Raw genomic sequence first — 26,683 nt, 5'->3', positions numbered from 1 at the left:
GAAGGAATGTGTCTGAGACTAGACCCCAGAGCCACATAGGAGAATGCCAGCAGTGGGCGGGACAAGAGAATTAATCCCTCGGCTTTAGCCAACCTCCCACCCTCCAGCTCTGAATGATTCTGACAGGGATTCTTAGGCAAATCTCTCACTGCGTGCGAGACGTGCAGGTTGATGGGGTCTAACAGATCAGGATCCAAGCCTGGAGGGAGAACGCCTTGGTGCATGCTGATGTTTCTCAAGATCACAACTGAGCTGATGCCTACCCATCTCAGAACCCTGGAAGACATGAGACACTCCTCCCAGACCCATGGGCATATGCATACAATCACATGTATTTACATACATGGGACTAGCCTCCGTTACAGTTTACCAAGTGCTATAGATATAATACTTGTTTTATGCAAAAGTTGTTTCTGCATTTGGCCTTGCCCAAACCTCCTTGAGGATTTAAGAGCTGCATTCCACTCCACTTACAGGTTTTACACAAAGACAAGAGAACCATGGGCCATGCCAGTTCAAGCACATCTGACAGGGCTGGGCAACACACCTGCAGCCCCCAGTCCCGGGCTACCTCACCAAGAGGGGGAACAAGATCTCTCCTGAGGGCTACCCCAGAATCCTGAAATCCAGCAGGGTGGATCTGCTGACGTCTCCACCCAGGGCACACCACGGGGGTGGGTGTGGGGAGAGGGGCAAGTCTGGATGAGGCCGGTGATTCAGACCGGGCAGGGCTCCAGAAGAGCTGTCAAGTCCCGCGGAGGACGTCCTAAGAAACGTGGTACCCGGGCCACCCTGCCAGCCGCCTGTGCTCACGCGCCTTCGGATAACCTGAAGCCACCTGGAGAGTTTGCACCTGGATCCCACGGTCACTGCTCAGGCTACGACCTGACCTGGGCAAAACAGCACCAGGCGGCTCCCTGTACAGTCCATGGGTGCTAGGGCGCATTACCTGGAGAGGCAGCGTCACCTCTCTGCGCTGCCCACCTGCTCTTTTCCGCGGCGGCGCTCCGCAGCTGAGGTGGAGCTCGAGGTAACCGTCTCCCAAGCGATCGCGGGGTGGCAGGGGGCGACCGGCGGGGCGGGGCGGGGCAGGGCACTGCCAGCCAATTCCGAGCACTGGGGAGTGCGTGGGCCCGGGCCGCGTGGAGCAGCGCCAACTGTGCACTCACCAACCCCCCGACCCTCCCGAAAGCCTGGGGCACAGGCGTGGCTCAAGGTGGCTCTCCTGGCGCCCCCAGCACTGGAGATGCGCGGAAGAGAGAGTGAAGAAGAGAGAAAGAGTTAAAAGCAGAAAGAAACACAGAGTGGGAGACGAAGGAGGTAGAAACAGAGAGAAAAACAGACACATACATGTCGAAAGAGAAAACAGGACAGAGAAATAGGTTATTAAGTGAAGCGAGGGGTCAGGAATGCATAGCAAGTGGGATGAGGAGATGGAAACAGGATGAGAGAGGAGATCCGGACCGTGGAGAGGGGTGGAGGCGTGAGCGGCCGGGTCCTTGGGCTGCGCTCCGGCCGCGGGCGCCCGGTACGGGGATCGAGGACAGGGATCGCGGAGCATGTGGATCCCCTCACTCGCCTACCCAGGCGCGCGCGTTCCTCTGTCTCGGCGCATGCAACCCGGCCCGGCGCACTCGCCGTTTCCGGGCCGGCGGGGCAGCCACCGGTACAGGGCTACAGCGCCCCCGCAGCCCGGCCAAGGACGCGCAGCCCGCGGCCTCCGCCCCGCCCCGCCGGCGCAACCCGCACGGGCGCGCCCCCCGCAGAGGGGCGTCAGCACAAAGCCGCCCCACACAATGGCCCGGCCCAGCGCAGCGCGCCCTGCAGCCCGGCCCCACGCAGCTGCACTCACATCTGGGCAACGAGGGCCGGTGGTCCACGGGCACCCAGATCTTCTGCACCCGGCTCTGGGTCAGTTCCAACGGCATCTTCGCGGCTGTGCCCGACGGCCCACTTCCCACGGCGGAGATCCCGACGCTGGCAGGAGAGCGGCCGCCGACCCCCGGAACAAAGGAGGAGAGGGGGGCGTGCGCCGGCGCGCGGCCGGGCGTTCCCTGCGCTGCCAGGGGAAACGTGCTTTGGGCTAAGTTCCGGACCCTTGCCGGTGCGGGGCTCGACGTGTGCTGCGAGGGGTGCGAGGCTGGGGATGCCCGGCACCGCCGGCTCGTCCGCTCGGAAAGCTCTGGGATGCTCGGGCGCAGTGACAGCCGCACTCCCGCCACCAGGCCCTGCCGCTCGCCTTCTCTCTGGCTCGGCTGGGATGCCCCACGCACCGCCGGCTTTTAAAGAATCCGGGCTGGCCGCAGACGCGCACGTCAGCCTCGGGGCGGGCCGCATTCCTTGGGTCCCAGCCCCCTTCCACGTGGGGAGGAGGGTGGGCGAGCCGGGAGGCGGCCTGCTGGCTCCCCCTGCGGGCCGGCGACGGCGGCGCACCAGCTCCTGCCGCCCAGCCCTGCTGAAGGTCCTGGCTGCTGTTATCCCCTCGTCCCGTTGTCCCTTCGGGACGTCTGGCGCAGCTTCCCCGAATAATTTCGGCCCCTCAACTCAACTGTGCTGGCCGGGAGGAGAGCAGCGATGCAGTCCTGCCCAGTGTGGACCGTGGACCCCGAGCCGAATCCCTTGGGAAGTTGCTTAAAGTGCATCCTACCAGTGCAGCTCCTTTAGGGCCGTGGAGCCCTGATACTCCGCATTCCTAACACGCTCTGCGGGGCAGGCGCTGTCCAGGTAAGGACTTGGGCCAGGCTGCCCCCTGATAATACTCGTGAGCCCGTCCCCCGCCACGACCCGTACCACCCGGGGAGAGGAAGCTTCCCTGACCCTCCTGCCTCACCCTGTCCACTTTCCTGAATCCCTTAGAAACCTGGACTTGAACTGAGCCTTGCTCCCCCTGCCCTAGCCCAAAGACTGGGAACCTTGAGAGGCCTGCGATGCTGGGCACGAGGAGGGGGCGGGAAAGCCCCAGGGAGCTGGACTGAAGTGGACTGGGGCTGGGGGCAGCTGGCATCTGGTTTTCACACTCACCATGCACACCATTCAATAAACTTTTATCGCCCCGAGTAGAAGAATGAATAAAACCAGACCCATTTCGATCTGCAATTCATTACCGAAGTCGCGGGAAAACTTGGGGGCGGCCCCTTATTATGCAGACCCCTAAAATTAACTCCATTAACTCCATTATCCTGCACACTCTGCAGCTCTGCCTCCCCACTTTTTGGTGTATGCGTGCCCCGTCTCCTTTCCCGGCCCTCGCAGTTTGCACCAGCTGGCGACTTGTGACGGTCGTGCAGTCAGTCAGAGGCGTGCGGGGAAGATCTGGGCTGCTTTTGGTGGGGAACCGCCGCCTGCACCGGAGCACGACATGGATGTAATTTTTGCAAACGAAGCCTCAGTACAGGACCTCTGCGCCGCCTTGCAGAGAGGTGCACACTTGGCGCTGAGGCTGGGCTGTGATTGGAGGGAAGGCGGCGCTTGCTGAAATCTACACGGCGGCGGAAAACTGCGCAGAGGCTGCCACACGTCGCTCACGTCCCGCATGCTCCACAGGGAGGGCGCCCGCGCCCAGGCGGCGACCAGGGCTGCTCCCGCCCCGCGCGCCCGCCCCACCCGGGCCTCCACTCCTCCCGCCCCGCCGCCTGACGAGGGGCCCCGGAACGCGCAACATCTGCCACCTGGCCTGTGCCCCGCCCCCCACCCCCCGCCTTGACCCCCACTCCGGCACCCCGCCCCCCGCGCCGCCCTCTCAGAGCCCCTGTTCCCGCGACAGCTTTGCTGACGGTCTGGTTTCCGCGCTCTGGCGGCTGTTCAGAAACCCGATGCGTTGCATTTAGACTTGTTTTCTGCAGTGAGAGCACATGCCAGAGGCGACACCCTAAACGCCCAGGGGAGAGTCCCACTCCACTCCTGAAATAAAAGCTGACCCGAAGAGGGAAACAGCAGGCAGCAAGCGCCCGCGCCACCGGGACGAGTCCCCGCCCTGGGGTTCGGGGGGATCGGGGAGGGCTGCAGGCTGCGTGCGGGGAGAGCGGCTGCACCCCTGCAAAGAGCGCCCGCGGTTCCTGGAGAATGACGGTGCACCTGAGCGCCCGCTGCTTGCCCACCAATTTTGCACACCTACAGGCCAGGCAAGCGGACCAGGGGGCCTTCTTCCACACTCCCTCCAAGCTTGCAAACACATTGCTGGTTTCAGCTCACAGGGAGAGCAGAGAGATGGCGTCTGCCCCAGCAGAGGCACATCATTAATCTCTTGACCTAGATAACGCATCTGACAGCCGTCAGCTCTTAGGGCACAGGGAGTTGATGTCCCGGAGGTCCAGCTGAACTTTCGCAGACTGGGCACTTTTCCTTAAGGCGTTGCGAGTCTAGAGGGAAGACTACGTTCTTCCACATTCGCCTCCTACACTTGCTATGCAGCAGGCAAAAGGAAGTTACTCAATCCCCCTCCTGCTCCTTACATCTAAGTGCAAACTGGGAGTGCGTGGGAGCAAGGACGAATGCACACTTGTTTTTGGTTTTGTTTTTTTAATGGCCAGCTAGAACTCCTGGCAACCTTTACAGCCCCAGGTAAGTTAGGGTAGAGCCCTCATGAGAGATGAAACTGCTTCACTACAAAATCACTTAGGAACAATCCAACTGCAACTGTATTCTGGTAATTTACTGGTTCCGAGTTTACTAGTTTGGATATCCTCCTAACTCCTTCCCTAGCTCTACTAGTACCCCATCTTCACCCCAAATATCCAACTACGGCTTCGCCAACTTCCCTGCTCCTAACCTATGTATCACAAAGGCGGTCCTTCAGAAAACACCCCCAATAATGTAAACGTTCCTCTAATACAATGATTCTTTTACAGCTACAATAACACCAAGGCTAGCGCAGATTGATGATTTCTCCTCGGTCATTGTCTCGGTCATTGTCCTAGAACCTATGAAAGATACAAGGAAACTTCAAGACTACCTAGTCAACCCCACTTGCTTTATGGGAAGAAGTAAAGGGAGTTTAGATTAGAAAAGTCAATGAACCAGGTCAGAGATCAAGAAAGAAAGCCAATTAGGAGCAGGGTTTGTTGGGTTTTTTTGTTTGTTTGCTTTTGTTTTTGTTTTTGTTTTTCCCTTCTACTTGACACAGACACAGATAGATAGCTCCCTAGGAGACTCATTATAGGGCCACCCTAACCCCAGGGTGCTGAGTGGAATCCTAATTCAGCAGCTGATCAGGCTGTGATTCAGACTCACCCAGAACAATTGAGCTGTTTGGGAAGGAAAGATCAGAGAAGGACCTTCCGTGAGTAGAATGAGACATTAGCAGGGCAATTATTGAAAAAGATCCTGGCCGGTGCAGATCCCAGCACTTTGGGTGGCTCAGGCGGACAGATTGCTTGAGCTCAGGAGTTAAGAGACCAGCCTGGGCAACATGAAACCCCATCTCTGCAAAAAAAAAAAAAAAAATTAAATAGCTGGGCGTGGTGGCTCCCACCTGTGGTCCCAGTTATTTTGGAGACTGAGGTTGGAGGATCACCTGAGCCCAGGAGGCAGAGGCTGCAGTGAGCTGTGATCGCACCATTGCACTCCAGCCTGGGTGACAGAGTGAGACCCTGTTGCAAAAAAAAAAAAAAAAAAAAAAAAAAGTGCCTGGTGAGGTGCTCACATAGCTGAATTCACTGAGCTCAGTCCAGCCTTGAGGACAGTGGAGTGGTTTTTCTCCAGGATCACCTTTGTTCCCACACTTCTGTGCCAGCCAGTGTCATCTAACTCCTACAAGTGCTTCCAAATGCTGCTGTAACAACAAACACAAGCAACCGCATTTCCGTGATCCTGTGCCAGCCATAGCCAGGTTAAAACGTTTAAACCGTGCTAGGACCTACCCACTGCCCAGAGAGAGTGAGAGAGGTGACAAGCATGGCAGGCTGGGAGCAATCAGAAGTTGCTCATTAGACACCAAGAGTCACTATTTGCTCCTGTGAAAAATCCCATGTATGAGGGAGGGAAGTGAGACACCAAACAAAACACTGAAAGCAAACCCTTCCATCATCACCAGCCAAAGACACGGGGAGGGGGCTTTTATTTCAATAAATTATTTGTAACTCATACATGATTGGGAACAGAGACTGAGATGATCCACACAATGTCACATCAGGGATTCAAAAAAACAATTCATAGCATGCACATAGATGTTTATACCAGCTTTATTCATAACTGTTAAAATATGGAAACCACCAAGATGTCCTTTGGTAGGTAAATGGATAAATAAACTATGGAACATCCAGACAATGGAATATGATTCTATTCTAAAGAGAAATGAGCTATCAAGTCATGAAAAGACACGGAGAGGCCAGGTGCGGTGGCTCACGCCTGTAATCCCAGCACTTTGGGAGGCCAAGTTGGGCGGATCACTTGAGGTAAGGAGTTTGAGACCAACCTGGCCAACATGGCGAAATCTCGTCTCTACTAAAAATACAAAAATTAGCTGGTTGTGGTGGTGCACACCTGTAATCCCCGCTACTTGGGAGGCTGAGGCACAAGAATCACTTGAACCCAGGAAGTGGAGGTTGCAGTGAGCCAAGATTGTGCCACTGCACTCCAGCCTGGGTGACAGAGCAAGACTCTGTCTCAAAAAAAGATTATTATTTTTCTACAAATATCATATACTTTTTTCTCCAATCTAGTGGACTTAGTGTCTCATTAGTTGGGTGTAAGGAGGATACGCAGCACATAGCCTGGCTCTGGGTGAAGTGACTCAAATTGCTCAACTTAAGTCCCAGCAAACCCTCCGGTAAGTTTCCATTTCCCTCTGCCCCGACCCTGTCACTCCATCTCCTTTAGGCATTTCTTTTTCTTTTTCTTTTTCTTTTCTTTTTTTGTTAAGACGGAGTCTCGTGCTATCGCCCAGTTGCAGTACAGTGGTACCATCTTGGCTCACTGCCACCTCTGCCCCTCACATTCAAGCGATTCTCCTGCCTCAGGCTCCTGAGTAACTGAGATTACAGGCTTGCGCCACCATACTCGGCTAAATTTTTTTTCGTATTTTTAGTAGAGATGGGGTTTCACCATGTTGGCCAGTCTGGTCTTGAACTCCTGACCCCAGATGATTTATCTAAGTAAATTGTTCCAGAAAATAGAAAAGAATAAAAGCAACTCTAGTCATTTCTGAGGCTAGCATAACCTTGATTGGTAAAACAGAAAGTCAAAGAAAAGGAAACTTCAAGTTCATTTTATTTATGACAGACAGAGCTATAAGATTCCTATGTAAAATATTAGATGGTGAGAGCCAACCATATACAGTTGACCCTTGAACAACACATTTGAATCACATGGGCCCACTTACTTTCTCCTGCCTCTGCCGGCCCTGAAACAGCAAGACTAACGCCCTCTTCCTCCTTCCCAGTCTACTCAGCATGAAGGCAACAGAGATGAAGACCTTTATGAGGATTCACTTCCACTTAAGGAATAATGAATATGGTTTCTCTTCCTTAAAAAAAAAAAAAAAAAAAAATTATGAAAGATGTGGAGGATGGCTTGGGCTTTTTGTGTACTTCTCAAAAGTTTTAAGATGTCCTAATTTGGCCAGGCGCGGTGGCTCAAGCCTGTAATCCCAGCACTTTGGGAGGCCGAGACGGGCGGATCACGAGGTCAGGAGATCGAGACCATCCTGGCTAACACGGTGAAACCCCGTCTCTACTAAAAAATACAAAAAACTAGCCGGGCGCGGTGGCGGGCGCCTGTAGTCCCAACTACTCGGGAGGCTGAGGCAGGAGAATGGCGTGAACCCGGGAGGCGGAGCTTGCAGTGAGCTGAGATCCGGCCACTGCACTCCAGCCTGGGCGACAGAGCGAGACTCCGCCTCAAAAAAAAAAAAAAAAAAAAAAAAAAAAAGATGTCCTAATTTATTGGTCAAGCAAAAGAAGAAGAAACACAGTCACGTGTTGCCTAATGATGGGGATGTGTTCTGAGAAATGCATCACTAAGCACTTTTGCATTGTGCAAACATCACAGAGTGAACTTACACAAAGCTAGATGGCAGAGCCTACTACACATCTAGGCGACATGGTACAGCCTGTCGTTTCTAGGCTACAAATCTGTACAGCATGTGACTATGGAATACTGTAGGCAACTGTAACACAATGGTAGGTATTTGTATATCTAAACATAGAAAAGGTACTGTAAGGCTGGGTGCTGTGGCTCGCGCCTATAATCCCAGAACTTTGGGAAGCCAAGGTGGGTGGATCAACTGAGTTCAGGAGTTCGAGACCAGCCTGACCAACATGGTAAAACCCTGTCTCTACTAAAAGTACAAAAATTAGCTGGGCATGGTGGTGGGGACCTATCATCCTAGTTACTCGGGAGGCTGAGTCAGGACAATCACTTGAACCCAGGAGGCGGAGGTTGCAGTGAGCCGAGATAGCGCCATTGCACTCCAGCCTGGGAGACAGAGCAAGACTCCGTTTCAAAAAAATAATAATAATAAAAATTAGAAGTACAGTAAAAATGCAGTATAAAAGATTAAAACAAGTCAGGTACAGTGGCTCAGGCCTATAATCCCAGCACTTTGGGAGGCTGAGGTGGGGAGGAATGCTTAAGGACAGGGGTTTGAGACCAGCCTGGTCAACACAGCAAGACCCCATCTGTGATGGTGAATATTGAATGTCAAGTTGATTGGATTGAAAAATGCAAAGTATTCTTCCTGGGTGTGTCCATGAGGGTGTTGCGAAAGGAGATTAACATTTGAGTCAGTGGACTGGGAGAGGCAGAGCCACCCTCAGTCTGGGTGGGCACCATCTAATCAGCTGCCAGCATGGCCATAGCAAAAGGAGGCAGAAGAACGTGGCAAAACTAGACTGGCTGAGTCTCTGAGCCTACATCTTTCTCTTGTGCTGGATGCTTGCTGCCCTCAAACATCGGACTCCACATTCTTCAGCTTTGGGACTCTTGGACCTTTGACCACAGACTGAAGGCTGCACTGCTGACTTCCCACTTTTGAGGTTTTGGGACCTGGACTGGCGTCCTTGCTCCTCAGCTTGCAGACGGCCTATTGTGGACCTCACCTTGTGATTGTGTGAGCCAATACTCCTTAATAAACTCCCCTTATAAATACATCTATCCTATTAGTTCTGTCCCTCTAGAGAACCCTGACTAATCCACCATCTCTACAAAAAAATAATACAAAAAATTAGCTGGGTGTGGTGGCAGGTGCCTGTTGTCCCAGCTACTTGGGAGGCTGAGGTGGAAGAACAGCTTGAACCCGGGAGGTGGAGGTTGCAGTGAGTTGTGATTGCGCCACTGCACTCCAGCCTGGGCGACAGCGCGAGACCCCGTCTCAAAAAAAAAAAAAAACAAAAAGGCAAGCTCACGAGGCAGCACCCTGCCCGCGCTGTCTCATGTGCCTTGGCTCTCCCGCCCTCTCCCCCGAATAGTGTTTATCCTTACGAAAGCAAAAGAGGAAGGCGAGCCAGAAAGCTTGATTCTGGAAAATTCCTTTCAAAGTCTTGAAAACAAGGGGCCGGGTAGAGTAGAAAAAAAGCAGGATGTTGGAACCTGCAACTGTGCCACATTAAATAGTGACGGGCCTCACCTCTCCAAAGGAGACCAGCATCTGTCATGAGAATAAGTGAATGGAAAATGGACGGAGAAACTCACATATCACGCCACCTTGGCTCTGCCAGAGTAGCCAGTACAGTAGCCCAAATTCTCCCTTCTCTGCCTCGCCACACACAATGGCCCCTAACTCCCACCTACCTTCTCCCCCAAGAGAATTCTGCAGGGAGCCCCCCCAAATACTCTCTGCTGGCAGTTGTGATCCTCCTGGAAGCGAACCACGTTTATCTGCATTCTCTTACCAGTTTGGTTGGTGACTCAGTGTCCCCGGGTGCACTGCCAAAACCAACTTCTAGAGGAAAGTCTGAGTCCTGGGCCACAGTGACCCCATGCAGACGTGGCCAGCCACCCAGGAGGCATGTCGGGGATGCAGGGGCCCTTGGACACCTGAATCTTGCTTGTTTTCATGCTAAGCCATGGAACTATGACCTAGAACACGAGTAGCTTTGTTTCTTGCCAGACAATTTCTCAGTATTGTGCAGATCCAGACACAACAAGATGAAGAAAACTCTAGACGTCTGTGAGGCCCAGATAAACCAATGGAACAGCCCTGGGCAAAACCCCATTTGGGGTAGGGGAAACATGGCCACTATTAATCCCTAAACCATCCCGCCCCATGTCTCCTGTCCAAGGGTCTTCTATGACCCTGACACCACCTTCTTCCAGATCATGGATGGAAAAGGAACAGGAGGCGGGGAGCAGTGGCTCACGTCTGTAATCCCAGCACTTTGGGAGGCTAAGGCAGGCAGATCACTCGAGCTCAGGAGTTCGAGACCAGACTGACCAATGTGGTGAAACCCTGTCTCTACAAAAAAATACAAAAATTAGCCGGGTGTGGTAAGAGGTGCCTGTAATCCCAGCTACTCAGGAGGCTGAGGCAGGAGAATAGCTCGAACCTGGGAGGCGGAGGCTGCAGTGAGCTGAGATTGGGCCACTGCATTCCAGCCTGGGTGATAGAGCAAGACTCAGTCTCAAAAGAAAAAGAAAAAGAAAAGGAACAGGAGCAGAAGCCCATCCTTGCCATAAGAAGAGTGTTGGGGTTCTACGCCCTTCACAAAGTGAAACTCTAAGTTCTGCACTAAGCAAACTGTACAAAGGGTAAATCAGGTGGTCACTCCAAGGGCCTTGAAAGCTCTCAGGCCAGCTTCCCACTGAATCCACAAACCCCTGTTGAAAAGTCCTGGGATCCTCAGCTTGAATCCCTGGCTTTTTGGCTCCAAGCTGTTTGCTCCATTATTAGATGACACTACTGGCTAAAAAGACGTTGCTTACACTGAGCCGAGCTGATCTTCCTGGAACATACTCCCTTGTCTCTTTCTGTTGCTGGACATGGGGTAAGCCTGCACCCCTCCTCCAACAACAGGTGCTTGCCCTCAAATGTTTGAAAGCAGCTGCCACGTCCCATTGAAGCACGCATCCTCCAGGCTAAGGAGCCCGCTCAGGGACTTCAGCGCAGCAGAAACATAGTTTTCAAGAGTCTGTGCAATTCACTAAAGAGTGAATTCATCTTGTGATGTCAAGAGCTGAATTAAGCAGGGACTCAAGACGCAATTCCAGGGAACCTCTGCATATCTAGGTTTAGAGACTCAATCATGATGAACCAGGCTTGTCTTATCTCCAAAGCTTATTCAATAGAAATGGGAGGCCAAGACAGTGACTGCAGTGTGTGGCTGGGGACATTGTTTGGGAGTTAGGAACCCCAACCCGGGTTCTGACCCTCTCTACACCTCGTCTAGACCTCTGCTCCCTTATCTGTCTAAGCATCTCTTCCACTTCCCAAATGGCAGACACCAATGGTTCCCATTGCTCTCAATGAAATAGAAATATTAATAGAAACCTGCGAGTAATCACTAAGTTGACTCCAGGCAACTTAGAAACAGGGACAGCTGTTCATCTTTGAATCACCAGACCCTACCACAGTGTCTGATATGGAGAAGGTGTTCAATCTATGCTTGCTTGATGAATGAATGTTTACATTTGCAGCAATTCAACTCATCGATATATAATCCTTTTTTGTTTTGTTTTGTTTTTTTGAGACAGGGTCTGGCTCTGTTGCCCAGACTGCAGTGCACTGGTACAATTATACAAACTCTAGTGCAGCCTAGAGTTTCTGGGCTCAAACTGTCCTCCCACTTCAGCCTCCCAAGTATCTGGGATTATAGGCGTATGCCACCACACTCAGCTAATTTTTATATTTTGTTTTTGTAGAGATGGGGGTCTCATTATGCTGCCCAGACTGGTCTCAAACTCCTGGCCTCAAGCAAATCTCCTGCCTTTCAAAGTGCTGAGATTACAGGCATAAGCCACCATGTCCAACCTCAATATATGATCCTAAGTAGGAGCGAGTACTGGCTCACTTAATAAGCTGGAAGCAGTTTCCGTAAATCCTGCAGGGCTCTGAGGTGCACAGACAGCCATTCACAGTAAAATCATCTGTCGAATGAGAACAGCAGCCCCATCTACCTCAAGAGGTCATTATGAAGACCAAATTGGGTATGAGCAAAAGCACTTTTGGAAAAACTATGAAGTATTAGGTTAACCAATCCCTAGATGAGCACTTTTTGTTAACTGTGCAAGCCCACCCCAGATGTCTGAATAGATTCCCTCTGCTCTTGGCTGCTCTATGATTTGGTCTTCACCCCTTGGTTTCCCCAGCAGATCAGTGACATCCCCCAACATACACACACACACACATGGGTGAGGGGGAGAGTCAATGTCAAAACAACGGAGTTTCCTAACCCAGGACTGGGGAGAACAGAAACTGGAACCCAGATCACATTCTGCTGGGTATGGGAAGCGTGCCTGGTGACCCGCAGGGGCCAGGCTCTGTGTGGCAAGGCCAGCCCATGAATGCAGTGTAGACGCATGCCGTGGAGCAACCCTAGGCTGGCAAGCCACAGCTGGCACCTCTCCCTGCTCTGTTCCCCTCATATTTCTTCCTTCTCCCAGGGGAAAACAATCTAAAAATAGAGCCAAATCAAGCCAAAAAAACAAAAAACAAAAACAAAAAAAGAACGGGCAGGTTTTGGACAGCGATGCTGGCTGCTGACGAGATGCTGGGAAACCTCCCGGCTGGGCTGGATCAATGTGTAGGGTTCAAATGAGAGAATGGGACGGTCTGTAATCACTAGTGTTGAGACTGGATCGTGTTCCCTTCTGTGTACTCCTCCTCAGGAAGCTGTGTGTGTGTGTGTGTGTGTGTGTGTGTGTGTGTGTGTGTCTACTGGGGAATGTCACTGATCTGCTGGGTAAATCAAGGGGTGAAGGCCAAATTATAGAGCAGCCAAGATCAGAAGAACTCTATTCAGACATCTGGGGTGGGCCTGGACAGTTAAAAAAATGCTCATCTAGGGATTGATTGAATACCGTTTTTCCAAGAGTGCTTTTGTTCATACCCAATTTGGTCTTCATAAACTCATCTACCCCCAGGGAACGGCGACCAGGGTGTCCGATCTTCATAAACTCATCTACCCCCAGGGAACGGCGACCAGGGTGTCCGATCTTCATAAACTCATCTACCCCCAGGGAACGGCGACCAGGGTGTCCGATCTTCATAAACTCATCTACCCCCAGGGAACGGCGACCAGGGTGTCCGATCTTCATAAACTCATCTACCCCCAGGGAACGGCGACCAGGGTGTCCGATCTTCATAAACTCATCTACCCCCAGGGAACGGCGACCAGGGTGTCCGATCTTCATAAACTCATCTACCCCCAGGGAACGGCGACCAGGGTGTCCGATCTTCATAAACTCATCTACCCCCAGGGAACGGCGACCAGGGTGTCCGATCTTCATAAACTCATCTACCCCCAGGGAACGGCGACCAGGGTGTCCGATCTTCATAAACTCATCTACCCCCAGGGAACGGCGACCAGGGTGTCCGAGCCACCTGCAAACCATCCCTGTGAGAAACGGCTAAAGAACAAGATGGCAGAAAGAACAAGGCTGTGAGAGGAGATGGAGCCACTGACAAAGGCACGGGGGTTGTCCTGCATCGCGTTGCTCCTGTGAACAGAAACCAGATGCTGATTTGAAGGCAGAAGGAGATGCCTTCCCTGTACAGTGGACAGCGGTGGGCCAGAGAGATGGCAAATGCAGCAGCCAGATGCCTACCTGTCAGAACCATCCCAGAGGGACTTTCCCAACAGCCGCAAATCAGACTCGCTGGTCTCTGACTAGTCCTGCACATAAGGATCCTGTGATTCTAGGCGGGGCCTGAGCCCCCATCCCAGCTCTGCCTCTCAGCAACTCTGTGACTTTGCACAACACACTGTTCTGCACCTCAAGTTCAGAATGATCTCGGGGTTCTTCTCTGTGTAAAAGTCTCTGAGTCTAGAACTGCTATATTAAGTGAAACTGCTGATGTAACAGTTAGGCATACATTTGACCAACTTGCATAGTCCAGGGGCTAGGAGCCCTAGATTGGGTGGGACATTCCTTCATCAAGACCCTTGGTATGCAATGGATCTTGAGCAGTCCCTGCTGGTGGGGATGCAGAGTGTGATATGGGGTTCACATCCCAAGTAGAAATAGTTCTGTTTCAATTTCTAATTTCTTAATCAATCAATGTATTTTTAACAAATGTATCTTTAAATAATTTTCCTGTGACAGCCTTCAGTGTTCGGCCACTTGACAGCTTGAAACAGATTTAATCTTTGTTATTTAGTATGTCATGTATACCCATAATTGATCACTGTTGAAAGACAGGAAGCTGGCTGGGTGTGGTGGCTCACTCTTGTAATCCCAGCACTTTGAGAGGCCGAAGAAGTGGGAGGATCACTTGAGCCCAGGAGTTTGAGACCAGCCTGGCCAATATGGCGAAACTCTATCTCTACAAAAACTACAAAAATTAGCTGGACATGTTGGTGGGCGCCTATAATCCCAGCTACTCAGGAGGCTAAGGCACCAGAATTCCTTGAACTGGGGAGGCGGAGGTTGCACTGAGCCAAGATCACACCACTGCCCTACAGCCTGGGTGACAGAGCAAGACCCTATCTCCAAAATAAGTAGAGACAGGAAGCACAAAAACTCCTGATGTTGAAATAGAAGTTAATGGGAAGATGATGTAGATGTGTCAAGAAAGACACGAGCCTATTCTAAAGGGTTCACCACTGGCCAAATCTGGTACAATCTGTTTTGTTGTGTTTTTCCTTGTTTGTTGGTTGGTTTGTTTTTGTAGAGATAGGGTCTCACTATGTTGCCCAGGTTGGTCTCAAATTCCCAGCCTCAAGCAATCCCCCCTGCCTCAGTCTCCCAAAGTGCTGGATTATAGGCATGAGCCACTGCACCCAAAATCTTGTACAATGTGAACACAAAATAAATACTGATAGTAATAGACTATAACCTGGAGAAACACAGGAACCCATAAACTCACTCAACTGTGGATACAATGAGTGAAGGAATGAGTGCAGGAGATGGGAAAGCTTTTCCTTAGGGTAGAATGTCAACAAATAAGTATAGAAGGAATGATGGCATCTGTAGGTCATCCCTGGGTAATCACTGCAGGAATAATTGTTTCACACAAGAATCACCAAGCAGGTGGAAGCTTGATAACAAACAAGATATTTGCAGCTGGGCGTGGTGGTTCACGCCTGTAATCCCAGCACTTTGAGAGGCTGAGGCGGGTGGATTATTTGAGGCCAGGAGTTTAAGACCAGCCTGGCCAACATGGTGAAACTCCATCTCTACTAAAAATTAGCTGGGCGTGGTCGTGGGTGCCTGTAATCCCAGCTACTCGGGAGGCTGAGGCAGGAGAATCACTTGAACCTGGGAGGTAGCGGTTGCAGTGAGCCGAGATCGCCTGGGCAACAGAGCGAGACTCCATCTCAAAAAAATAAAATAAAATAAAATAAAATAAAGATATTTGCAGAGACTCAAAATATCTCCCCACCAAATCCTTACTGATCACAAAGGGACAAAATAGTGACCATATAGTAGAGAAAACTGATGGGCACCATCTTTAAGCAAGTGATAAAGTTACCCTCAGGCCAGGAGCGGTGGCTCACGCCTGGAATCCCAACACTCTGGGAGGCCGAGGCAGGCGGATCACTTGAAGTCAGGAGTTCGAGACTCGAGACCAGCCTATCCAACATGGTGAAACCCCATTGCTACTCAAAATACAAAAATTAGCCGGGCTTGGTGGTGCATGCCTATAGTCCCAGCTACTTGGGAGGCTGAGGCAGGAGAATCGCTTGAACCTGGGAGGTGGAGGTTGTAGTGAGCAGAGATCGCGCCACTGAACTCCAGCCTGGGTGACAGAATGAGACTGTCTCCCCCCAAAAAAAAAAGTTAACCTCACCATCATCAGTCTGTGACGGGCACATCACTACCACTCAAGCATCCCTGCCAAACACACAGAACTTAAAGCTAATTAGAAAGAAGAAACAGATGGACCCAAGTTGCGGGACATTCTAAAAAATAAGTGACCTGACTCTTGAAGAGATACGTGCACACCTATGCCCATTGCAGCATCATTCACAATAGCAAAGAGGTAAAGCAACCAAAGTGTCCATCGACAGATGAATGGATGAGTCAAATGTGGAATTTACAGACAATTGAATATTAGCCTTAAAAAGGAAGGAAATCCATCACAGCTACACCAGAGGTCAACCTTAAGGACATTTTGCTAAGCGAAGCAGGCCAGATACAGAAAGAAAAGCACTGTATGATTCTGCTTACACAAGGTCAATACAACAGATTCACAGAAACAGAAAGCAGAACGGTGGATGTCAGGGGCAGGGGGTTGGGGAAATTAGGAATTGTTGTTTACTGGGTGCAGAGTTTCAGCTTTATAAGATGACAAGGTTCTAGAGATCTATTGCACAATGGCGTGAATATACCTAACACTACTGAACTGTACGTTTAAAAATGATTAAGATGGTAAATTTTGTGTCATTTTTATCACATTTTAAACTTTTTTAAAAAAATGTTTTAAAAAAATCAGTGCCTGCACTTTTCAAAAATACAAAGGCCACGAGAGGCAGGAAAGAGTGAGGACACACTAGATGATAAGCTTGTGAACCTGGAGGAAACCTTAGATCACTCAAAATGTTGTTCTTGATTTTGCTAAAGGTAAAGAGCGGTAATGGGAAAATTGGTGAGACTTGAAGTTTGCATATTCAATAACAGAACTGTATCAGCGTTGATATCCTGATTTCAATCATGATACTGCGCTTGTTTTGAGGAAATAACCCTGAAGTATTTAGGGGCAAAGGGGCATCATGTCTGCATCTAACTCTCAAATGGTTCAGAAAAAAAATGGGGGGGCAGGCGTGACATGTATTTCTCTCTGTCTTCAGACACATACACACACACATCCATATAAATATATTTTCTCTTCCTCTTTATGAGACAGATATATATATGTGTATATATATGTAGGTAGGTAAATGGATGGATAGCTAGATGATAGATAGATAGATAGATAGATAGATAGATAGATAGATAGATAGATAGAAATGGAGAGGGAAAGAATGATAGAGTCAAATGGTAACACTTGCAGAATCTGGGAGAGTGCTATGGGAACACTTTGCACTAGTTTTGCAACTTTTCTGTAAGTCTGGAATTATTTCAAAACAGCTAAAACTCAAAAACGTTAAAGTTCATGAGAAGTATAAATGGTAATAATTCTGCACATTCACCTCAAAAGGATGATCCTCAGTTTTGGAAGGTGCATATTTCCGAGCAAAATTCTTACCTTTTTTAAACCCATCTTAGATTATGGCAGCTAAAAATTCTTATTTTGAATAAACAATGAATCAAGACATCACTAATATTTCAAACACCAATGCTGAAAGATAACGACAAATACATTTGACTTTCCATTTGCTGACAACGAACGACCTGCCAAACGTGCAATGAGTAATTTGTAGACGCAGCCTAGAGTAGTTGCCTAAACTTCTCCCATCTCATCACTTACTGTACACGAGACAGCGTAATATACACCACACTGCACCTTTACACTATTTAAATACCAAACTACTACTGGCAGTAAGAGGAAGTGAGAGAGGACAAAAAGGCACTTGGCCTTTTCACTTTTTCTTTTCTTTTCTTTTCTTTTTTTTTTTTTTTTTTTTTTTGAGACAAAGTATCACTCTGTGGCTCAGGCTGGAGCGCAGTGGTGCAATCTCAACTCAGTGCAACCCCCACCTCCTGAGTTCAAGCAATTTACCTGCCTCATTCTCCCAACCAAGTAGCTGGGATTACAGGCACCTGTCACCATGCCCAGCCTTTTTTTTTTTTTTTTTAGTAGAAACAGGGTTTCACCATGTTGGCCAGGCTGGTCTCAAACTCCCGACCTTCAGTGATCGGCCCGCCTTGGCCTCCCAAAGTGCTGGGATTGCAGGTATGAGCCGCTGCGCCTGGCCGCCTTTTCACTTTTGAGACAACTTTCCAGAAGTCCATACCGTACTTCCACACTGGTCTCCCTGGCCAGCTTCAGTCCTGGCGGCACACCTCCCTGCAAATGCAGGGAGGCAACATAGCCTCTCAGCTGGGCAGCTGCCTGGGATTCTGCTACTGAGGAAGCAGGGAGAAGGGGTATTGGGGGATGCCAGCAGTCTCAGCCACAATATCTTCTTCCTATAACATCCTTTTTCAACAAGCACCTTCTAAAAGACAGCCTTTTATTATAAAAAGAATGAAAAAAGGCTAGGTGCAGTCGCTCACGCCTGTAATCACAGCATTTTGGGAGGCTGAGGAGGGAGGATGGCTTGAGGCCAGGAGTTTGAGACCAGCCTGGGCAGCATAGCAAGACCCCATGTCTACAAAAAAATGAAAAAAATTTTAAGAGTGAGAAAAGATACTAGACTTTGCAACCAGACAAGACCATGATGTTTATACATTTAATCTCCAATCCACATACACAATGCCATTCTTGAAATGATCTGTGAAAAATTCAGTTTCCCTTGATAACTAAATAGCATGTAGTAATAACAAAAGAAAGGTGAAGCTGAATTTCACTTTATGTGGGGGCACTGTTCACTGGTATACCTGCGACCACTCTACACTGCTCAGCTGAATGAACCTTGATTGGCTAATGGAGGGAGACGGAGACCCCCAATTTCAGAAAAAGTTATCTTCCATTCCATCCACAGGAATGAGGTGTCACTGGGCCCATCTACCCTCTTTGCTGAGGGTGCGACATGATGTGCTCATGTGATTAGTTCCACGGGGTTAAGCCACTGCTGGTCCAGGATCCAGTACCTTACAGCCAAAAGCATCCCTAACTGTGAAGTATATTATGAATATCATTAAAATTCTAACTTTCTAATTAGAATATTAATAATAAAATAAAAAACAAAATAGTTTTATTTATAATCATTTCTCTATCATATACCACCGAAACCACCACCAAACACCTTCCTATTCTGCCCTTGCTGTATCTCTGGCAGCCAGGGTCACCAGCAGTTCTACTGGGGCCACCAAGGTTCCTGCTCTTCCCTATCAGCAACACTTTATACCACTGGGAGATGGGCTCGAGTTCTTAAAACTGGAGGAGGGGGGCCAGGCGCAGTGGCTCATGCCTATAATCCCAGCACTTTGGGAGGCTGAGGCAGGTGGATCACCTGAGGTCAGGAGTTCGAGACCAGCCTGGCCAACATGGCGAAACCCCGTCTCTACTAAAAATACAAAAATTAGCCAGGCATGGTGGCACACACCTGTAATCCCAGCTACTCAGGAGGCTGAGGCAGGAAAATCGCTTGAACCTGGGAGGCAGAGGTTGCAGTGAGCCAAGATCGCACCATTGTATTCCAGCCTGGGTGACAAAAGCGAAACTCCATCTCAAAAAAAAAAAAAAAATTGGAGGAGGGAAGGAAGTACTGATCTGGTATAACTGGGTGACGGCCTGAGTGCCAGGTAGTGACCTGGCTGAGCCTCTGGCTGGACCACAGATCCAGCAGCACCTGGTGGAAAAGGGGCGAGACCAGAGGTGAGCCGATGGGAGACCCTGGCGTCCCTCTGCCGTCTCCTTGCCCCGGCGGTGGACTGTTTCCATGGCGTGCTCTCTCTATCCTTGTCAAAACGTGTTTTCAGAAAAGAATGTGACCCTCACTTATGTGAAGTTATCAATGACTGATAAACAGCTTAGTGGCTAACCCTCCTGCCATTGTGAGTAAGCAGATGAGCGGAACCAGCTCAGAACAGCCCACCTCAAGGGGCCTTGTAAAGAGATTACAGGGAGCCAGCAGTTCTTTCTGTAATCCGCCCCCAGCAGAGGGATCAAAGGAGAGGAGCAGGGAAAGAACTGAGAGTCCTTGTGGGCAGAGAGCGATGTGTCTCAAGGCCACAGAGGCCCTCGTGCGGCATGTCGTGGTCACCCGAGTGCTTCTTCCTCTAGTGTCCTCATGGAAATAACTGGGTCTCCTGGTGATTTAATCAGGGTTTTTTTTTTTTTTTTTTTTTGGTCAGGTTTCAATAAATTGAGATCCAGGCTAATTTGCTAAATAATCTGGGGAGAGAAAAAGAGTGAACATGGGAAGCTGCTGGCTAAGTCTGACCATGATGGAGATCAGGGGTTCCCAATACCCGTGGCACATAAGAGCCACGAGGGAGGCCGGTAGACTGCCTCACCCCTATAACCCCAAAACTTCGGGACGCCGAGATGGGAGGATCACTTGAGCCCAGGAGTTTGGGACCAGCCTGGGCAACATAGCTAGACACTCTCTCTTAAAAAAAAAAAAAAAAAAAAAAGGCCAGGCATGGTGGCTCACACCTGTAATTCCAGCACTTTGGGTGGCCGAGGCAGATGGATCACCTGAGGTCAGAAGTTCAAAACCAGCCTGGCCAATGTGGTGAAACCCCCATCTCTACTAAAAATACAAAAATTAGCCAGGCATAGTGGTGGGAGCCTGTAATCCCAGTTACTCAGGAGGCTGAGGCAGGAGAATCGCTTGAACCTGGGAGGTGGAGGTTGCAGTGGGCCAAGATCGTGCCATTGCACTCCAGCCTGGGTGACAAGAGCGAGGCTCATCTCAAAAAATAAAAAACAAAAAAAAGAATCACCAAGGAATTTTAAAACTACCCATTGTGTCAACCCCATCCCAGACTGATTAAATGAGAATTGCCAGGATGGGGCTTTTGGTGGTGCAATGTTTGAAAAGCTTCTCCAGGCTGGATGCAGTAGCTCACACCTGTAATCCTAGCTTTGCTGGGCTGAGGCAGGCAGATCACCTGAGATCAGGAGTTCGAGACCAGGCTGGCCAACATGGTGAAACCCCATCTCTACTAAAAATACAAAAATTAACCGGGCTTGGTGGTGGGTGCCTGTAATCCCAGCTACTCTGGAGGCTGAGGCACAAGGATTACTTGAACCCAGAAGGCGGAGGTTGCAGTGAGCCGAGATGGCGCCACTGCACTCCAGTCTGGGTGACAGAGCGAGATTCAGTCTCAAAAGGAAAATAAAATAAAAAACAAAAAGCTTCTCCAGTGATGTTCATGCCTATCATGTAAAGATTCTGGCTTTTGAAACTATATATACATATAATTATTTATATATTATATATGCATATATATATAGAGAGAGAGAGAGAGAGAGTTGGTTTTTTTTTGTTTTTTTTTTTTTTGACCAGGCTGTTCTCGAACTCCTGACCTCATATGGCCAGGCTGGTCTGGAACTCCTGACCTCAGGTGATTCACCCGCCTCAGCCTCCCAAAGTGCTGGGATTACAGGCATGAGCCACCACGCCAGGCCAGAGTCCAGTTTTCGCCACCATCTACCATGGTGCCAGCTACATGCCCAGCCTCAGGCTGGGGTTGGGGCACCTGACTGCAAGTATTCTTTTCCTTGTGGAGGAAATGAGAGACAGGTGCACAGGAAGCGATTAGTAAACAGAATCCTAGTGGAGCTGGAGGTGTTTTAGAGATAATTTGTGAGTAAAAATAAAATAGTCTAGATTCTAGAATAAGCCAGCCCCAAAGTTGGCATCGTGCTGGGCCTGCGGCCTTTTCTCCTGTGTGGCTTATGATGAGCCATTTGGCAGCTGTTAAAGGTCTTTGTGTTTTGTTTTTGAGAATGAAGAACTGGGTGGATCTTCTAAAAGAAGATTGGATAAATTCTTAAAACGCTAAACTACTAGGTAGTTTCCAGAGAAAATCCCCTGAAACTCCAGGGAGAGCAGAGGTATGACACAAAAGGACCAAGTCTCCTAGGGATGGGGCTGGGGCGTGTGCGGGGTGTGGCTGTGCAGTGTGTCCTGGAGCCAGAGACCCTGCTGGGCACCGCCCCATCCGTGTTCTGAACTTGTGGCGACAGGTGGATCTGCGGGGCCCCACGGTCCTTCCAGCTGACCCTCTGTGAAGCAAGTGAGGACCCTGGGGGGCTGGGAAGGGCACTGCCCTGTCTGGCGGAGGCTCGGCCGTCTGCCCTCCTGTCCTGGCCCTGACACTGGACTGGATGGTGAACTTCACTGCATTTGGATGTCGCCCAGCTAAGACAGGGAAGCATCGGTCCTGCCCCCTCCTCCAGCTCCCCCTGGCCCCACACCCAGTCTCTGATTCTCAGCCTGGTGTGGCACAAGCCTAAGGAGAACGGGGCCTGAGACTGTAATCCCAACACTTTGGGAGGCCAAGGCGGGCGGATCAGTTCAGCCCAGAAGTTCAAGACCAGTCTGGGAAACATAGCACGACCTCGCTGCAGGGTGCGGTGGGACACAATTGTGGACCTAGTTACTCAGGAGGCCAGGGTGGGAGGATCACTTGAGCCTGGGCGCTCAGACCCCCAATCTAGACCTCAAGGGGGGTGTGTGTGCGCGTGCGTGTTTGAGTGCGTGTGTGTGTGTGTGAATGTTGGGGGGATGCAGACACAAGAGAGAAGGGGGGTGGTGAGAAGCAGGCTGGCCTTTGCCCAGAAAAGCCGGGTGAGGGATTAGAGAGAAAACTTGGGGAGACAGGCAGGAAGAATCCGCCAAGACTGAGGAGGCCGGAAACCAGGAACCTCAGCTCCAACTCATCCTTTGCTTTTTGTTTTCTTGTAGCAAAACATACATAAAATTGTCCATTTTCCCCATCTTTAGCCACACAGTTCAGGGCAGAAAGCACAATCACAGTGTTATGCAGCCATCGCCACCATCCAGCTCCAGAATTTTTCCATCTTCTCCAATGGAAACGGTGTCCCCATGTAACCACCAGCTCCCCATTCTCCCTCCCCAGCCCCTGGCCACCTCCATCTTACTTTCTGTCTCTATAAATATGATTCTTCTAGAGACCTCAAAAGAGTGGAATCACGCAGTATTTGTCTTTTTTTTTTTTTTTTTCTTTTGAGACTGGGTCTCACTCTGTCACCCAGGCTGGAGTGCAGTGAGTGGCACGATCTCGGCTCACTGCAGCCTTGAGCACCCAGGCTCAAGCGATCCTCCCACCCTGGCCTCCTGAGTAACTAGGCCCACAATTGTGTTCCACCACACCCTGCAGTGAGGTCTCGCTGTTTCCCAGGCTGGTCTTGAACTCCTGGGCGGAACTGATCCTCCCACCTCGGCCTCCCAAAGTGTTGGGATTACAGGCGTGAGCCACTGCACCCGGCCAGTATTTTGTCTGTTTATGTCTAGCTTATCTCACACAGAACATTGTCTTCAGGGCTGATCTATGTTGTAGCACATGTCAGCATTTCCTTCTTGTTTAAGGCTGCATAATATTCCACCGTGTGGATGAGCCACATTTTGCTTATCTGTTCATCCCTCCATGGAACTTGGGTTGCTCCCACCTCTTTGTTACTGTGAATAATGCTGATGTAAACACGGGTGTGGGCTGGGTGCAGAGGCTCATGACTATAATCCCAGCTACTGAGGCTGAGACTAGAGGATCACTTGAGGCCAGGAGTTTGAGATCAGCATGGCCAACATAGCAAGACTTTCTCTCTACAATACATTTTCTTGAAATATTAGTCAGGCGTGATGGCACACACCTGTAGTCCTGGCTGCTTGGGAGGCTGTGGTGGGAGGATCACTTGAGCCCAGGAGTTTGAGGTTACAGTGTACTATGATTGCACCACTGTACTCCAGCCTGAGTGATAGAGCCAGACTGTGTCTCTAAAAAATAAATAATTACAAATGGAAACAAAATAGAACATGGGTGTGACAAATATCTGTTCTAGTCTCTGTTTCACTTCCAAACTTATCTTTTAAAGATGTATTAGTTAACGGTAATGACTGGTTTGCTGTTAATAAATATGTGGGTAAATCTCTGTTCGGGGCTCTCAGCTCTGAAGGCTGTGAGACCCCTGATTTCCCACTTCACACCTCTATATTTCTGTGTGTGTGTCTTTAATTCCTCTAGCACCGCTGGGTTAGGGTCTCCCTGACCGAGCTGGTCTCGGCATCTTTCTTTGTATTTTCCTGTCCTTTGTACAATGAGCCTGTTGTTAATGTTAGGAAAAAATATTACATTGTCCCCCTCAATCTGATTGCTTTAAGCCTGACTCTGGAACCTGAGGTTCATGCTGTCTTGGAAAGCAATCATCCGTCCGTCCGTCCGTCCGTCCATCCATCCATCCATCCATTAAAAATAATGCCAATAACAGCATTTTTTTTTTCTTTTAGAGACAGGGTCTCACTATGTTGCCCAGCTGCTCACAAACTCCTGGGCTCAAGCAATCCTCCTGCCTTGGCCTCCTAAAGTGTTGGGATTACAGGCGGGAGCCACCGAGCCTGGCCTACAGACATTTTTAAAACTGGTTACTCTGAATGGCTGAATGCTGCAAGTCCAGCAACTCAACTCAGGACCCGACTACCACCTGGATCCTATCACCAGGATTGACCTCACTGGGCGTTTGTCAGTGGATGCTCCTGGTCTCGAGTTAGTTACATGCTTGGGTGTCACTCTGGGGCTCAACGGTCAGCTCACCACTTATCCCCTGGGAACAACCACTCCCTCCCCATTTTGGAGCCAGCAGCCTTTGGGGAGCGTGGGCTCTCATGGTTTCTGTGCCTGGCGGAATGTCCTATAATCCTGGCATCTGCATACTCAGAAAACAGGGTCCCCTTCCCATCTGAGCTGCCACAGCCTTGGCACCTTGGTTCACCAGTGCAACACAGCCTATGATGATCCAGTTGAGGGGAGACGGGTTCCTCCTCTTCTCCCCTCTTGCCTGCAGTCTTCCTGGGCCTCCACACCTGCCCTTTGACGACCCCCGTGGACGGCAACATCCCCCCACAGGAGAGAAACCCTTCTGTTCATTCCCGGGGGGGCTCGCTGGGGAACTGCCTGAGTGATCTATTTTACAGCCTTCCCCGTGCTCTATTCCTGCCCTTGCAGCTGGGGGCTGTCCAGCACAGAAGGGAACAAGCTGTTAACTGATTAATGATTTAAAAACTTCGAGAGAAAACAAAGGATTTGGATGAATCCTTTATTTGGATTTGTATGGCTCAAAAGCAGGGCAGCGCAGACGAGTTCGGGCTCTTGCTGCCTTCACCTTCATCCGCTGCTCTCCCCCGGAGGGAAGCCACACTGCCAGGTTCAAATTCCAGCTGCCCCTTCCTTCCCGACTCACACGCTGTGTGACCTCGGACCATTAACTGAATTTCTCTGTGCCCCACTTTCTCCTCCAGTAAAACAAGGCAGATAAACAGAGCTCAAGAAGCATTCACTATTTTTCTTCTCAGCTGTTAAATGAATACCAGCTCCCTTTTATTGAATACAGCAGGCGCGTGTTGGGCACTTGGAACACATTGCCTTTCATTTTTAGAACGACTCCACCAGGGAGATAGTACTGCTCTTCCAGAGATAAGAAAGCCGCCCCAGAGATGAGATCACCTGCAGAGGACCCTGTGCTGGGGAGGCTGGTAGTGAGACGGGAACTGGGACAGGGCCACTTCCCAAGGGAGTCAGGCCTCCAAGGTAGAGACCAGTGCGCTCTGTCCCGGCTCAGCCAGGCCACTCTCCAGAAGCAGAAGGGCCTGTGCCCACTGGGGCCGAGGGGCAGGCAGGGCTGGACACACCCCAGGCCCTCTGTCTTCAAATCCCCCCCCAGTCCGTGCTGCACATGATGGGATGGCTCTGACAGCAGTAAATCCTTTCAGATCAACTCGAGGCCGAGATGCCCATGCTGGCCCCGGGGAAAATAACGCCCGGCTGCTCCCGTCATCTCCACGGCCCACAGCACGCACCGAGGGAGGGCAGAAGGGACCAGTGGGGCGGACTCTGTCCACCCCCGGAAGCTCTCCAGCAGCTCTGGGTCAGTGGCTTCACCTCCCTGTGGTGACCCTGACCCGAGTCCCCTCTGAGCCCAGCCGTCACGCCTCGAAGCTCACGCCCGAGCTTGCAGCCTCCTCTCCTGCCTGCGTTTCCCCTAAGCCCATATCAGCCGCACGTCCTACGCCTCCTTTGCTGTTCTCTTGTTTCTGGTTGTGTCTCCCCAAGAGGACAGGGCATTTTTGTTTCTGTCACTGATGGACCCTGGAACCAGCCTGGCCCACGGTAGGGGCGTCCCACACAGTGGTCAGGTGGATGAGTGGAGGAGGAATGAATGAAGCTACACACATCAGTATGTGCCCAGTGTCACAGACAGGCCCAAAACTGGGGCAGAGAAGCTGGGCAGATAAAGCCTGCCAGCTCCCCACAGCCCGGGGTCACTGGGCTTCGGATTCCCAAAGGTCCTGTCACCACCAAGACTGGGGCCAAACCAACACCTGCAGCCCGAGGGCTTCCTTGGGTGCCTTGGCTCCCCTATAACCAGGGTCTTCATGCCAGCCCTGAACCAGCACCCACCCTCTTGACAGGCACCCTCACAATATCCACCCTCACCCGTGCACCTCAGGTGACCACTCACACCCATGTGTCCACCCTCACACGTCCACCCCATGTGCCCACCTCAGGTGTCTACCCCCTACACGTGCACCTCACATGTCCACCCCACATGCCCACCTCAGGTATCCACTCCCAATGTGTCCAACCCATGTACCCCAGGCCGTCAGTGGTGTACACCATTTCCCAAGTTCCCCACCTTATCCCTGCATCAGAAATGTCCTGGCCAGGCACAGTGGCGCACGCCTGTAATCCCAGAACTTTGGGAGGCCAAGGCGGGTGGATCACCTGAGGTCAGGAGTTCGAGATCAGCCTAACATGGTGAAACCCAGTCTCTACTAAATACAAAATAAAATTAGCT

The 26,683-nt window shown here is 50.5% G+C and overlaps 2 protein-coding genes across 6 annotated transcripts in view; one reads left to right on the top strand and one right to left on the bottom strand.

Moving 5' to 3' along the window:
• GDI2 (GDP dissociation inhibitor 2) overlaps positions 1 to 26,683 on the top strand; it is a 533,972-nt gene that overhangs the window by 68,250 nt on the left and 439,039 nt on the right. The gene's annotated exons all lie outside the window — the stretch shown is intronic.
• Positions 1 to 26,683, bottom strand: part of PFKFB3 (6-phosphofructo-2-kinase/fructose-2,6-biphosphatase 3) — an 89,925-nt gene that overhangs the window by 28,091 nt on the left and 35,151 nt on the right. For 2 of the 5 annotated variants that reach the window (XM_050804617.1, XM_050804615.1), the window contains exon 1: positions 1,853 to 2,282. The exons of 2 other annotated variants lie outside the window; for them this stretch is intronic. In XM_050804617.1, coding sequence (XP_050660574.1) covers positions 1,853 to 1,928 — 76 coding nt within the window. In that variant the 5' untranslated portion in view covers positions 1,929 to 2,282. Of the gene's footprint in view, positions 1 to 1,852; positions 2,312 to 26,683 lie in introns of those variants that run through there. One more of the 5 variants, XM_050804614.1, reaches the window with a different exon arrangement.

The sequence above is a fragment of the Macaca thibetana genome, chromosome 9 (assembly GCF_024542745.1).
Source record: "Macaca thibetana thibetana isolate TM-01 chromosome 9, ASM2454274v1, whole genome shotgun sequence".
NCBI lineage: Eukaryota > Metazoa > Chordata > Mammalia > Primates > Cercopithecidae > Macaca > Macaca thibetana.
The sequence above is the reverse complement of the archived record's forward strand: the minus strand, read 5'-3'. Positions and strand labels throughout refer to the sequence as shown.